The sequence below is a fragment of the Tenrec ecaudatus genome, chromosome 4 (genome assembly GCF_050624435.1).
Source record: "Tenrec ecaudatus isolate mTenEca1 chromosome 4, mTenEca1.hap1, whole genome shotgun sequence".
In the NCBI taxonomy this organism is placed as follows: Eukaryota; Metazoa; Chordata; class Mammalia; order Afrosoricida; family Tenrecidae; genus Tenrec; species Tenrec ecaudatus.
This window is the reverse complement of record NC_134533.1, coordinates 5,956,235-5,967,284: the sequence shown is the minus strand read 5'-3', so window position 1 is coordinate 5,967,284 and position 11,050 is coordinate 5,956,235. Positions and strand designations below refer to the sequence as shown.

Sequence of the window (11,050 nt, the reverse complement as noted above, 5' to 3'; positions counted from 1 at the left end):
GGAGAGGAAGGGGTGGGACAGGGACACAGGACAAAGGAAGCAACCAAATAAGGAAGCAGAAACAGAGGGCTTCAAAAAGTTTGTGGGAAAGTGGGATTTTCCCATCAAGTGTTTGAAACCACCTGGTGCAGCAAAGGAGGGTGCTGCACACCCTCACCGCGGACTAGGAACCATAGAACCGGAGGAGAGAGCGAACGCGCGCATGCGTGCACACACACACACAACACGGGCCAGAACCACCTGTTGTCATGGCGCGCGGCCAGAAAGGGCCAGACAAGTTGCTGAAGTGAACCATGGAACTCTCCAGGGGGGAGGGTGGAAGAGCTACCGCCTCCCCCCCCCACCCCAAGTGCACACAGGGTGGCTGTGAGGCTTATCCTCACGCAGAATCAGAGGGGACAGAGCCGGGGACAGGGCAGTGGGAGGGACAGCCAGAGCCACACAGGCTTGCATCACTTGCCCAGTTCCCAACGGGTGTGGGAAAGACCTGAGGAGAGAGAAGGCAGAGGGGAAGGGAGGGGCTCCCTGCGCCCGGCCTGACAGCGAGCCTGCTGGAACAAGTGGTCAGCAGAGCTAGGACTGCCTGGTAGCCATGTGTGTGTGTGTGTGTGTGTGTGTGTGTGTGTGTGTGTGTGTGTGTGTGTGTCCTGGAAGTGCTATTGGTGAGCACTGGACTGCTAATTGTAAGGTCGCCTGTTCAAACCCACCAGCCACTCTGCAAGAGAGAGACGAGGCTGTCCGCTCCAGCAAAGGTTGACGGGTTCAGACATCCAACTGAGGGTCCCTGTGAGCTAGAATTGACATGATGGCAGCAGGGGGCAGCGCTGTGTGTGTGTGTGGGGGGGGGGGACTTTGTGCATGACATGGTGATCATGACAGTGCGTGTCAAGGGTGAGTGTGTGTTCCAGTGTGTCATCTTGTGTGTGTATCTGATGGAGTGTGTTTCCAAGTGAGCACAGGTTGTGTGTACAGTGTGTGCGCGCGCTATGTCTAGGGTAGGGGAAGTCATGTTAGAATGGGCTTCAGGTTTGCCAACAGGAAAGAATGTAGCGACCCTCTCCCCATGAACTTGCAATTGTATCTTTGCTTTGGTTTCCTTTATCTTGAAGCTCTTGGATTCCCAGGCCTGGTGTGCCTGTGAAGGAGGAGGGGAGGCGAGAGATCCTGGTCACACCCCAGGGTAGAACCTGGAGAAAATTCTGTGGCCCCCAGAGCTGGGCCAGTACTGAGGGTGACTCCCCACTGCTCCATGACCGGCCCCCAGCAAACTACCACCACTCTTGGGGTGCCTCTGAGCTTGTGAGCCTCTGGCTGGCCAGAGCCTGTCAGCCCATCAGCACAGGGCCCGCCAGAACGAGCCCCTGCAGTCGTCGGTCACACAAAAATGATTACTCTGAGGTTGCTTTTCTAGCCCCTTCCTTCCGGTTCTGGGTAGGAGGGGCCCATTCTCCTCACCCCATCCCACAGCTCAGCTGAGCTCCAGGCTGGGTTTTCTATCTGCCCGGGAACCCCTTTTGCCCCAGTCCCACAGACACCTGGACCCACCAGACCCGAAACAGAATATATATATATCCCAGGAGCCCTGGTGGCATTGTGGTTAGGTGTTGGGCTGCTAACCTTTAAAAGGTCAGTAGTTTGAAACCACCAGCCCCCCATCCTAGGGAGAAAGATGAGATCATACTCCTGTAAAAGAGTCACAGACTCGGAATTTTACAGGGGGCAGTTCTTCCCTGTCCGCTGGGGTCACAAGGTCTCTGCAGACGTCACCAAGTTAAGATGAGATTATACTGAAGGAACATGGACCTTTCTGGTGGTGTGGTGGGTTACAAATTGGACTATTAACCACAACGTCAGCAGTTCTAAACCACCAGCTGCTCTGCGGAGAGAGAAAGATGAGGGTTTCTACTCCCTTAAAGAGTTACAGTTGCAGAAACCCACAGGGGAAGTTCAATCCTGTCTTTTGGGGGGTCACAATGAGTCAGCATTGACTTCATGGCAGAGTTTGGTTGTTGGAGTATCCCCTCAGCCTCTCCTCCTAGTCATTGACTCAGGGAAGGAGAGGAAACTTAGACCCCCTCCTCAGGGTCCCCACAACTTCACAGGCACCCAGCCAGTCACTTTCATCCAGATGGGAATTTGCTCAGGGTCCAGCTAAAGTCTGAGTCACCACCTCCCCCTCCCATCCCCCCGCCTCATGGGGCCACTAGCTGCCCATCTGCAGAGGGGCCTTCACTGCAGGGCTGGCTGCCCCCCCCCACTGCTGTCGGGGGGCCCCAGGATGGGGAAACAAGTCCTGGCACTGTGCACTCCTCCAGTCTCTCAGACACCACAGCCGCCGCCTTCATTGAAGGTCATTGTGGCCAAACGCCTCCAACAATCACTACTACTGTCTTTACATTCGTGATAAAATAGGCATGAACGGCCACTTTAAAATATATATTGTAAAATCTCCAAAACCAAACTCACAGCCATTGAGCCGATGCCGATTCATAGCAACCCTATAGGACAGGGTAGAACCACTCCTGTGAGTGTCTGAGACTGTCACTGTTTATGGGAGTCAAAAGCCCCATCTTTCTCCCAAACAGCGGTTGGTGGTTTCGAACTGCTGACCTTGCAGTTAGCAGCCCTATGTGTAACCAGCTACACCACGGGGTGGGTAAAATCCCACTGTTTTCCAGCACACAGTTCAGTGGTGGTAAGCAGAGTCACAACATTGTGTATCCATCACTGCATTTCCAGGTCTTTCTTCATCATCCTCTGTGAACGTGTGTGTTCCAGAGACCTCAGTAAGGGGAGGCCCTAAGGTGTGTGAGTCCTTTCCATCAGCACCATACCTTCCAGGCCAATCCACGGTGCAGCGTGTCTTTGACTGGCTGAATAGTCTTCTGTTTTGCTTTGCCGTTTGTCTGTTCCTGGGCATTTGGCTTAATCACCAGCTGGTTATTAGGAGCAGTGTCACTATAAATCTTTGTGCCAAATTGAACCAAAAGCCACTAAGTGACCCTCTAATTCTCTTAGTGAGCCTCTGGCACAGAGTGGAAGTGCCCCAGTGAGTTTCCAAGGCTGTAACTGTTGAAGGGAGTAGAAAGCCTTACCTTTCTCCCTTGGAGCTGCTGGTGGTTTTGAACTGCTGACCGTGTGGTTAGGAGCCCAATGTGTAACCGCTTTGCCACTGGGGCTCTAAATATTGACCCACAAGTGTCCAAATCCCTGTTTCCAGTCTTACTGGTAGACACACCTGGTAGTAAAATGTCTGGGTCATATGGCAAGGAGCCGTGGTGGTGTGCTGGGTAGCAAGTTAGGCTGCTAACCTGGAAGTCAGCAGTTCAAACCCACCAGCTGCTCTGTGGGAGAAAGAGGAGGTTTCCTGCTCCCGTAAAGAGTTGTAGTCTCAGAAACTCGCACCGGAGAGTTCTATCCTGTCCTGAATGGACTCGATGGCAGTGAGGTGGCAATCCTATGCCCCACTTTGGGAGGAACCCAGAAGTTTCCATCAGTGATGGGGGAGGTGAGGGTTTCCATCTGGAGTAGTTACATGAAGTGGTGTCAACTTGAGACTATTAAGAGGGAAGGGGTGGTGTTTAGCCTGTCAATCAGGTTGCAGCTTGATGACCTCATTTGGAGGCACGATGGAGATAAATAGCTCACTGGAGGCGGGACACACACACTCTGCTTGACATTTCTGTTGAGAAGCCACATGGAGCTACACTGATGCAGCCAGAGCCCTGGAGCTGGAGAAGCCTCACCAGCGCTGAGATGCTTCCACCACCACTGGACTTCCACCCACTGGCCTGTGGTCTTCCTGCATTCCTCATCATTGCATGGCTGCGAGTCGAAAGAGGAATTCATGGACTAGGCTCGACATATGGGTAATATTGGACTTATGGACTTGATCTGGACTCGGCTGGGGTGTTTTCTCAATGTACAATTGCTCTTTTATATAAAGTTCTCTTACACACATCTGAGTGTCCATGGATTTGTTTCTCTAGTCAACCCAGACTAGCACACCATCCCTCTAAATGGTGCCTTTTAAAATCCAGAGGCGGGCGCCTCCAGCTAGCTCCTCCAGAGGAACTCCTAAAACCATCTTGTCCCCCCTCCAGTTGATGCAGGCTGGTTTTCCCTTGGGTGGGGGTGGGGGAGCCCAGGATTCACGTTGGAATAAGCTTCAGTGGAGGGAGGGACACCCTTTCGAGACAAATGGCCTGACGTGAACCCGCAGGTGACATCCAAATGACTGGCAGTCACGAAAAACAAGCCCGGAACTTCTAGATTTTGCAGGAGCCTGGCACCCGGGTGTGTCCGCGGGAGAAAGGTCGGGCACGGCCTGCGCAACAGGACGCAGGGGTCTGTGTCGCCCTGTGCGGGCCGCCCTGGCCTTTCGGAGCGGATTGGGGGGGCCGCGGGGCGGTCCCCGGGCGCCCTCCACGGGCGGGGTGCAGGCCCTCGGGGAGGCCGGAGGTCGCGCCGCGCTAGCGCGATGACTCAGCTGCTGGGCGGGTCCGGGGCGGAGCGACCCTTATAAAGCGCGGGGGCCCCCAGGCCTGAGCCCGAGCTCCGTCGCCGCCTGCACCGCCAGCAGTGAGTGGATCCGCGCGGCGCCTGGGCCCCGGGGCGGGCGGGAGGGGGGACGGGGCACCCCAACACGGGCAGCAGTCCCTGGGGGCCGGCGCTCCCAGCGTGCAGGCAGGCTCCCGGGAGGTCCGGAGACTTCCCAGGCGCAGTGGCACCGAGACCAGTTTTGCAGCGGCCCTGAGAGCTGAGGCCCCAGCGAGGGCAGGCGTTGCACGCACGCCCCAATACCTTCCTCCCTGGCGCTGATGAACTTCTCTTTGTCCCCTGTAGTGCCACCCTACACCATCGTCTACTTTCCCGTTCGAGGTAGGGGGCTGGGGGGGGAGGAGGCAGCATGGCGGGAGCTAAGCGGGGGCAGCATGGCAGGGGTGGCGGGCAGCATGGCAAGTCCTGGGGCTTCATCTCAGGGACCTTAACCTCCTGGGGGATCCAGGCCCATTTTCCCCTCCCCCACATGGCTCTTAGCCTCTTTCTCTAGCGCTGCCTAGAGGCCCCCTCAGGACCCAGTTCCTGCCCCTTCCCCGTGGGCTGTGAGATGTGCTGCCCCCACACCCCCGTGTCCCTCCCACCCCCGTCCCCAGGGCGCTGCGAGGCCATGCGCATGCTGCTGGCTGACCAGGGCCAGAGCTGGAAGGAGGAGGTGGTGACCAAGGAGACTTGGATGCAGGGACAGCTCAAGGCCTCTTGTGTATGTGTCTGACTGAGAGGGAGCGGTGGGCAGGACTGGGCCCCCAGGGGATCCCGCTCAGGCCCTCTCACGGAGCCATTGCTGTCCCCCTCACCCCGCATCCAGCTCTACGGGCAGCTCCCCAAGTTCCAGGACGGGGACCTCAGCCTGTACCAGTCCAACGCCATCCTGCGGCACCTGGGCCGCTCCCTGGGTGAGTCCTGGAGGCCTGGACTGGGCTGGGGTGTGGCAGCAAGTGGTCCCGAGCCCCTCTTTCCGCTGGCCTCCTGGGTCAAGCTGTCCGATGTTCCTGTGGCCTGGAGAGCCGTGAGGATTCAAAGCGTACCAAGAGTGTAGAAGGGGCCCAAGGTCAAGCCTGCAGTCCCCCAGGCTGCCCCCCACTGAGCCCAGGATCCCCTCCCCTACATCCGCTCACCACCAACAAACCACGTGCTTATCAGGGGGCTGGTCACGGGTTGGTCAAGTGCCCAGTCATGCCACCTGCTCCCGCCCCCAGGCCTCTATGGGAAGGACCCTCGGGAGGCGGCGCTGGTGGACATGGTGAATGACGGCGTGGAGGACCTGCGCTGTAAATACGGCTCCCTCATCTATACCAACTACGTGAGTCCCCAGCATGCACTGTGAGAAGTGAGCAAGGGTCCTGAGGCCTGGGCACTGCCTGGGGTCCAGCCACAGACACGTTGTTGGCAGTGGCAGAGCAGGCCAAGGACAGGCAGCCTCGACAGTAGTGAGGGAGGTGGGGGTGTTCCTGGAAGAGGAGCAGACGACTCTTAGCCATTCTGGGAGGGAGAACAGGCCCTTACAGAGGTACTCTCACCTTTGGGCACCTGGGACAGGGTAGCGGAGACCAGGCGTGTGTGGTGTATGTGTGCTTGCATGTGTATGCACAAGCATGTGTATGTGAGCATGTATGCGCATGTTCGAGAGTATGCGCGTGTGTGATATGCGTGAACGAATGTCACGAGCACACGAGTGTATGCACAGATATGTGCATGTATTTTCAAGTACTGCACATTTGTGTTTAACCAGGCACACAAGTGGTCAGATGCCTTGGAGCATGCCTGCATGCATGCTTGACTGTGCATGGATGTAACCAGTGTGTTCTTGCACATGCACACATGTGTTTGAATGTGTGAGCATGTGTATACATACCTGTGAGGGTGGGAATGTGGGTGGCATGGTTGTGACCCTGTGCCCTCTCATGGGCAGTGTGGCCATGGGGAGGGTAAGCAGGGCATGGCTCAGATGAGACGTGGGTGTGGAAGGGTCCTTGAGGGCCAGCTCATCTGGGAAGGCAGACCTGGGTGGAGGAGTTAGCTGCCATAGGCAAGGCTGGGTGTGTGGGCATGAACCTGACTCGGAGCAGACAGAGGGACAGCTGAGGGCTGAGCCTAGCTGGGGTGACAGCCACCCAAGGTCGATGGTCCATGTAGCATTTTTGGGGCAGGAGGCTGGCAAGGAAGATTACCTGAAGGCGCTGCCTGGGCACCTGAAGCCCTTTGAGACCCTGCTGTCCCAGAACAAAGGGGGCCAAGCCTTTATCGTGGGTGACCAGGTGAGCACAGGCCCTGCCTCACCTCTCTGGGTCACTGTCTCAGAGGGAGAACAGGTGTGGTGGCCTTGGGAGCCAGTTAAGGTGGATGCCAACCCAGGCAGTCAGTTCCACTGCTGAAGCCCCTGGCCCCTCTGCCCATTGATGCCCTCTGGACCCTCTGCCCACTGAATCCAGCTCCTCTTCCCTCTTCCCACTGAAGTCCCCTGGTCCCTCTGCCCACTGAAGTCCCCTGGTCCCTCTTCCCACTGAAGTCCCCTGGTCCCTCTGCCCACTGAAGCCCCTGGTCCCTCTTCCCACTGAAGCCCCTGGCCCCTCTGTCCACTGAATCCCCTGGTCCCTCTGCCCACTGAAGCCCCTGGCCCCTCTGCCCACTGAATCCCCTGACCCCTCTGCCCACTGAAGCCCCTGGCCTTTGTGCCAACTGCTCCTCACTCCTCTGCCCACAGATCTCCTTTGCCGACTACAACCTGCTGGACCTGCTGCTGGTCCACCAGGTGCTGGCTCCCAGCTGCCTGGATGCCTTCCCTCTGCTCTCGGCCTACGTGGCACGGCTCAGTGCCCGGCCCAAGCTCAAGGCCTTCCTGGCCTCTCCCGAGCACGTCAACCTTCCCATCAATGGCAATGGGAAACAGTGAGGGCCGTGGGAGCCTTGGGTGGGTGTGGGGGCCGCCTGCCTACTTTTCCTGACCCACTACCAACCACTGCTGTCGAGACACTTCCCATTCAAAGTGACCCCCGCTGGGTTTCGGAGGCTGTCTGTTTTTACGGAAACCGACTGCCTCATCTTTCTCCCTTTGGGGAGCTGGTGGGTTCGAACCGCTGAGTTTTCAGGTCAGCACCTGAGTGTGTAACCTGCGGTGTCCCCAGGCTCCTTCTCCTCCCTTTCCTGGAGCAATAAAAGTTGTCTGAGAAGTTGGCTGTGAGCCTTGTTTGTGGTTGGGGCTCTGGGACCTCCTGCTGTCTGGCAGGAATGAGGAACTGGACGGGGGGCGGGTGGGGGGGCCTGAACAGGTAGAGCGGCTTTCTGGAAACGTGTCCAGGCTGTGTTCAAAAACAGGAAGAGGATTAAGACGAGAAAAGAGAGAAAGAAAGGTCCCACGTGGCCCACACCTGGAGGACTCTGGGAACACGCTTTCTGTCCTGGGACTGCCTGTCAGAGGACCTGCTCCAGGGCAGTGGTGGGGCGGGGGCTGGTGCGGGGAGCCCCTTTGAGCTGTCCAGTAGGGTGTGGACAGAGACACTTGATGCAGGACATGGCTCACCTCAATTCCTGCTGACTAATGGGCTTAAGGCATCAGTCTAAGCCCTCAGATTGGGCTCCTGCCGACCCCACCCCCACAACCCAGATTGCTAAGGGGTGGATGGGATGGGGGTGGTTGGGGGCCAGAGGGTGCACCCTGCTGGTAGAACCCTTAGAGTTGGGGAAGGCCCTTATCCAAGCTCCCACATGCCTATGAGGCGATGGAAGTACCATGGCTTGGATCAGGGTCATCTTAGGCTGCAGAGCGACTGCTCCTGGTCCCCAACACTCTGCAAGAGGCTTCGTGCTGCAGATTTGCCTAATGCAAATCGTCACGACCTCTTGACTGCTGCTGCTCCATGTATTGATTGCGGATCCAAGCAAGAACTCCCGGACAACTTCCATCTTTGGAGTGTGCTTTGGACAAGCCGAATGCTTTAAGCCTGTTGCCTTCCTTTCTGTGCAGTCTGGAAACCCGATGGAGCCGTTCTGCTCTCTGCTGTAGACCCACTGGCAGTGGGCCTGGGCAGCCTGGTGGCAGGTGCTCTCATCCTAGTGAGGGATGAGAACACTGCCACAGAAAGTTTAAGTGACTTGCTCAAGTGGGAGCTGAGGAAATGACCATGTCCGCCATCACGGTCGAGGAAGGACGAAGCACCCATTGGAGGCCCTGGACCAGGTGGACGGACACAACGCTGCACCACTGGGCCCCAGCACAAGAACATGAGGATGGGGCAGGACCGAGCCATGGTCCGTTTGTTGGACCCGGGGTCACTAGGAGGGGGAACGGTCCAGAAGGCACTTAACAAGGACAGGAACTCATCAGCTATGTGTGTGTGTGCGTGCACACACACACACACACACACACACACACACACACACACACACCCCGGAGCACAATGTATTGCCCTGTGGTCAACAGGAACAAGGCTCTCTTCTGGAGCACAGAGCGATGGGGCGATTGTGAACTTGGCCTCCTTTACAAGAGCCTAAAACTGCTCAAGGGGCTCAGGTGGCATAGTGGGTCATGCATTGGGCTGCTAACTACAAGGTCAGTAGTTCAAAACCACCAGCAGCTCCTCCAGAAAAAAAGGAGACTTTCTACTCCTGTAAAGAGTTATAATCTCAACTCACAGGGCAGCACTACCCTGTCCTACAAGGCTGCTCTGGGGCAGCATTGACTCGATGGCAGTGAATTTAGGTTTTTTTTTAAGTATTGCTCAGGGTAGAGGCAAGCGATGACACATTCTTGTCCCCTTGGCAGACCAGCAGAGCCAGATGGGAAGCTTGGATTCTAGGGAGATGACTGATGTGAATGGTGCCCACATCCTGCCTCCCCCAAAAAGTCCACTTCCAAGAACTATGGCAAAATAAAACAAAAACACTCTCACTGCATGGAGTCAACTCTGACTCCTAGTGACCCTGGAATGGTCCCGGGGGTTTTCCAAGACTACTGCTTTACAGGGGTTGAAAGCCTCATCTTTTTCCCAAGGAGCTGGCTGGTGGTTTTAAACTGCTGACCTCGGAGTTAGCAGCCCAACGTGTAACCACTACATCCCCAGGGCTCCTGGAACCTATGGAAGTGGCCTCAATGGAAAACCCATCCTCAGAAAAAAAAAAAAAAAACCCATCCTCAACAAGGTGATAAATCAAGGACCTCCGGGGGACTCAAGGGGATCTCAGGTGGAGGAGACACAGACCCCCTCAGTGCCAGGTTGCCTTTTCCTGGGCAGTCAGAAACTGGGATGGAAGGGCGTCTCAAAGTCAGGAGCCCATGTGTCCTTCCAGGAACGATTCCTGGCCCTGATTTGGTCCTGGGATCCCCAGGGAATGGACATGTGATCATGGGCACCGGGGCGACAGCAGTCTGGGCTTCCATCAGAAATCCAGGTGCAAAGTGCGGTGGACAGAGCTGCCTCCGGCTCCTGTCTCTGGGGGCCTGTCCAAGCAAATTCCTGGGTCAGAAACCATAGGAGCCTGTGACTCAGGCTGCAGCCAAGTCCCAACCTGCCACATGTTGGACTTCAGGGCGATGCTGGTGACCAGGCCTCCAAGGACTGCAAACCAGGAGCTTGGCTTCCCATGGGCTCTCATAGCCAGGAGCAGAGCCCCAAGCTACCCCCTATCGGGGGAAGGAGCCCCTGGGTGGGTCCCTGATGAGACGGGCTTTTGAGAGCTGAGGCTTTAAACTCCGTGGTACCCTCTGCTCTGCAGCCTTCACTGTGGACCGAAACTCAACAGATAGCAGCACGGTCAATGAGGACAGAAGTGGTCAGGGAGGTATGGCACCTTGCTGAGATCCACAATCAAGGCTCACGGGAGCAGCAGTCAAGAGACCAAAGGATGCACTGCATCGGGTGAATTTACTGCACAGGTGGCCGCGCTGAGGACTCGGGTGCCCCCCGACGCAAGCCTTGGCATGTTCCCATCGCTTCAGAAGCCTGGACGTTGAATGAGGAACGGGTGCAGAGGAATGGGTGGCTTGGACGGGTGGTGCTGGTAAGACTGTTGAGAGCGCCGTGTGTGGCCTGTCAAGAAGCAACACATCGGTGTGGTGAGGAGAACTGCCTCGTGCTGCTTAGAGGCAAGGAGGGTGAGGCGTCGCCTCACGCCTTTCGGACTAGTCCCGGAAACGGACCTCAGGCTGGGTAAAGTACAGGGTCTTTGACAGGGAGGGAGAGGCTCAAGGAGCTGGATTGGCACAATGGCTGCCACGCCTAACAGCGTGTGTGATGCTGGCGCAGGACCAGGCAGTGTTTGTTTGGCTCTGCAATTCTAGGGTTGCTATGGGTTCTAACAGCTTCTTTGACTGCTCGCCCGTGCGAATGGGGGATGTGAGTCATGTGCCTGTGAAGAAATTTAGAAGCATTTACCAAAAAGTGGAATTAAAAGATAATTCCCCAAAACATATCTGAAACTCCCTGTGCAGCTGTCCGAGACGCAGCTTGTGTTTGAGAGCATCTGCAGAGGACAGGCTGACCTGGATGATGAT

At 56.7% G+C, this 11,050-nt stretch overlaps 1 protein-coding gene across 1 annotated transcript; it reads left to right on the top strand.

The window, feature by feature from the left end:
* Positions 1-4,508: 4,508 nt before the first annotated feature.
* On the top strand, positions 4,509-7,730 carry LOC142444403 (glutathione S-transferase P). The gene is made up of 7 exons (XM_075545271.1): positions 4,509-4,581; positions 4,846-4,881; positions 5,157-5,263; positions 5,369-5,456; positions 5,760-5,863; positions 6,711-6,818; positions 7,265-7,730. Coding segments are annotated over exons 1-7 (633 nt in total). The 5' UTR covers positions 4,509-4,580; the 3' UTR covers positions 7,454-7,730.
* Positions 7,731-11,050: the final 3,320 nt, after the last annotated feature.

Bases quoted from the DNA above. Each gene is read 5' to 3' on its own strand.
- LOC142444403 (XM_075545271.1), top strand. The intron at 4,882-5,156 runs GTAGGGGGCTGG...CCCCGTCCCCAG, and splicing joins CGTCTACTTTCCCGTTCGAG to GGCGCTGCGAGGCCATGCGC. The intron at 6,819-7,264 runs GTGAGCACAGGC...CTCTGCCCACAG, and splicing joins CCTTTATCGTGGGTGACCAG to ATCTCCTTTGCCGACTACAA.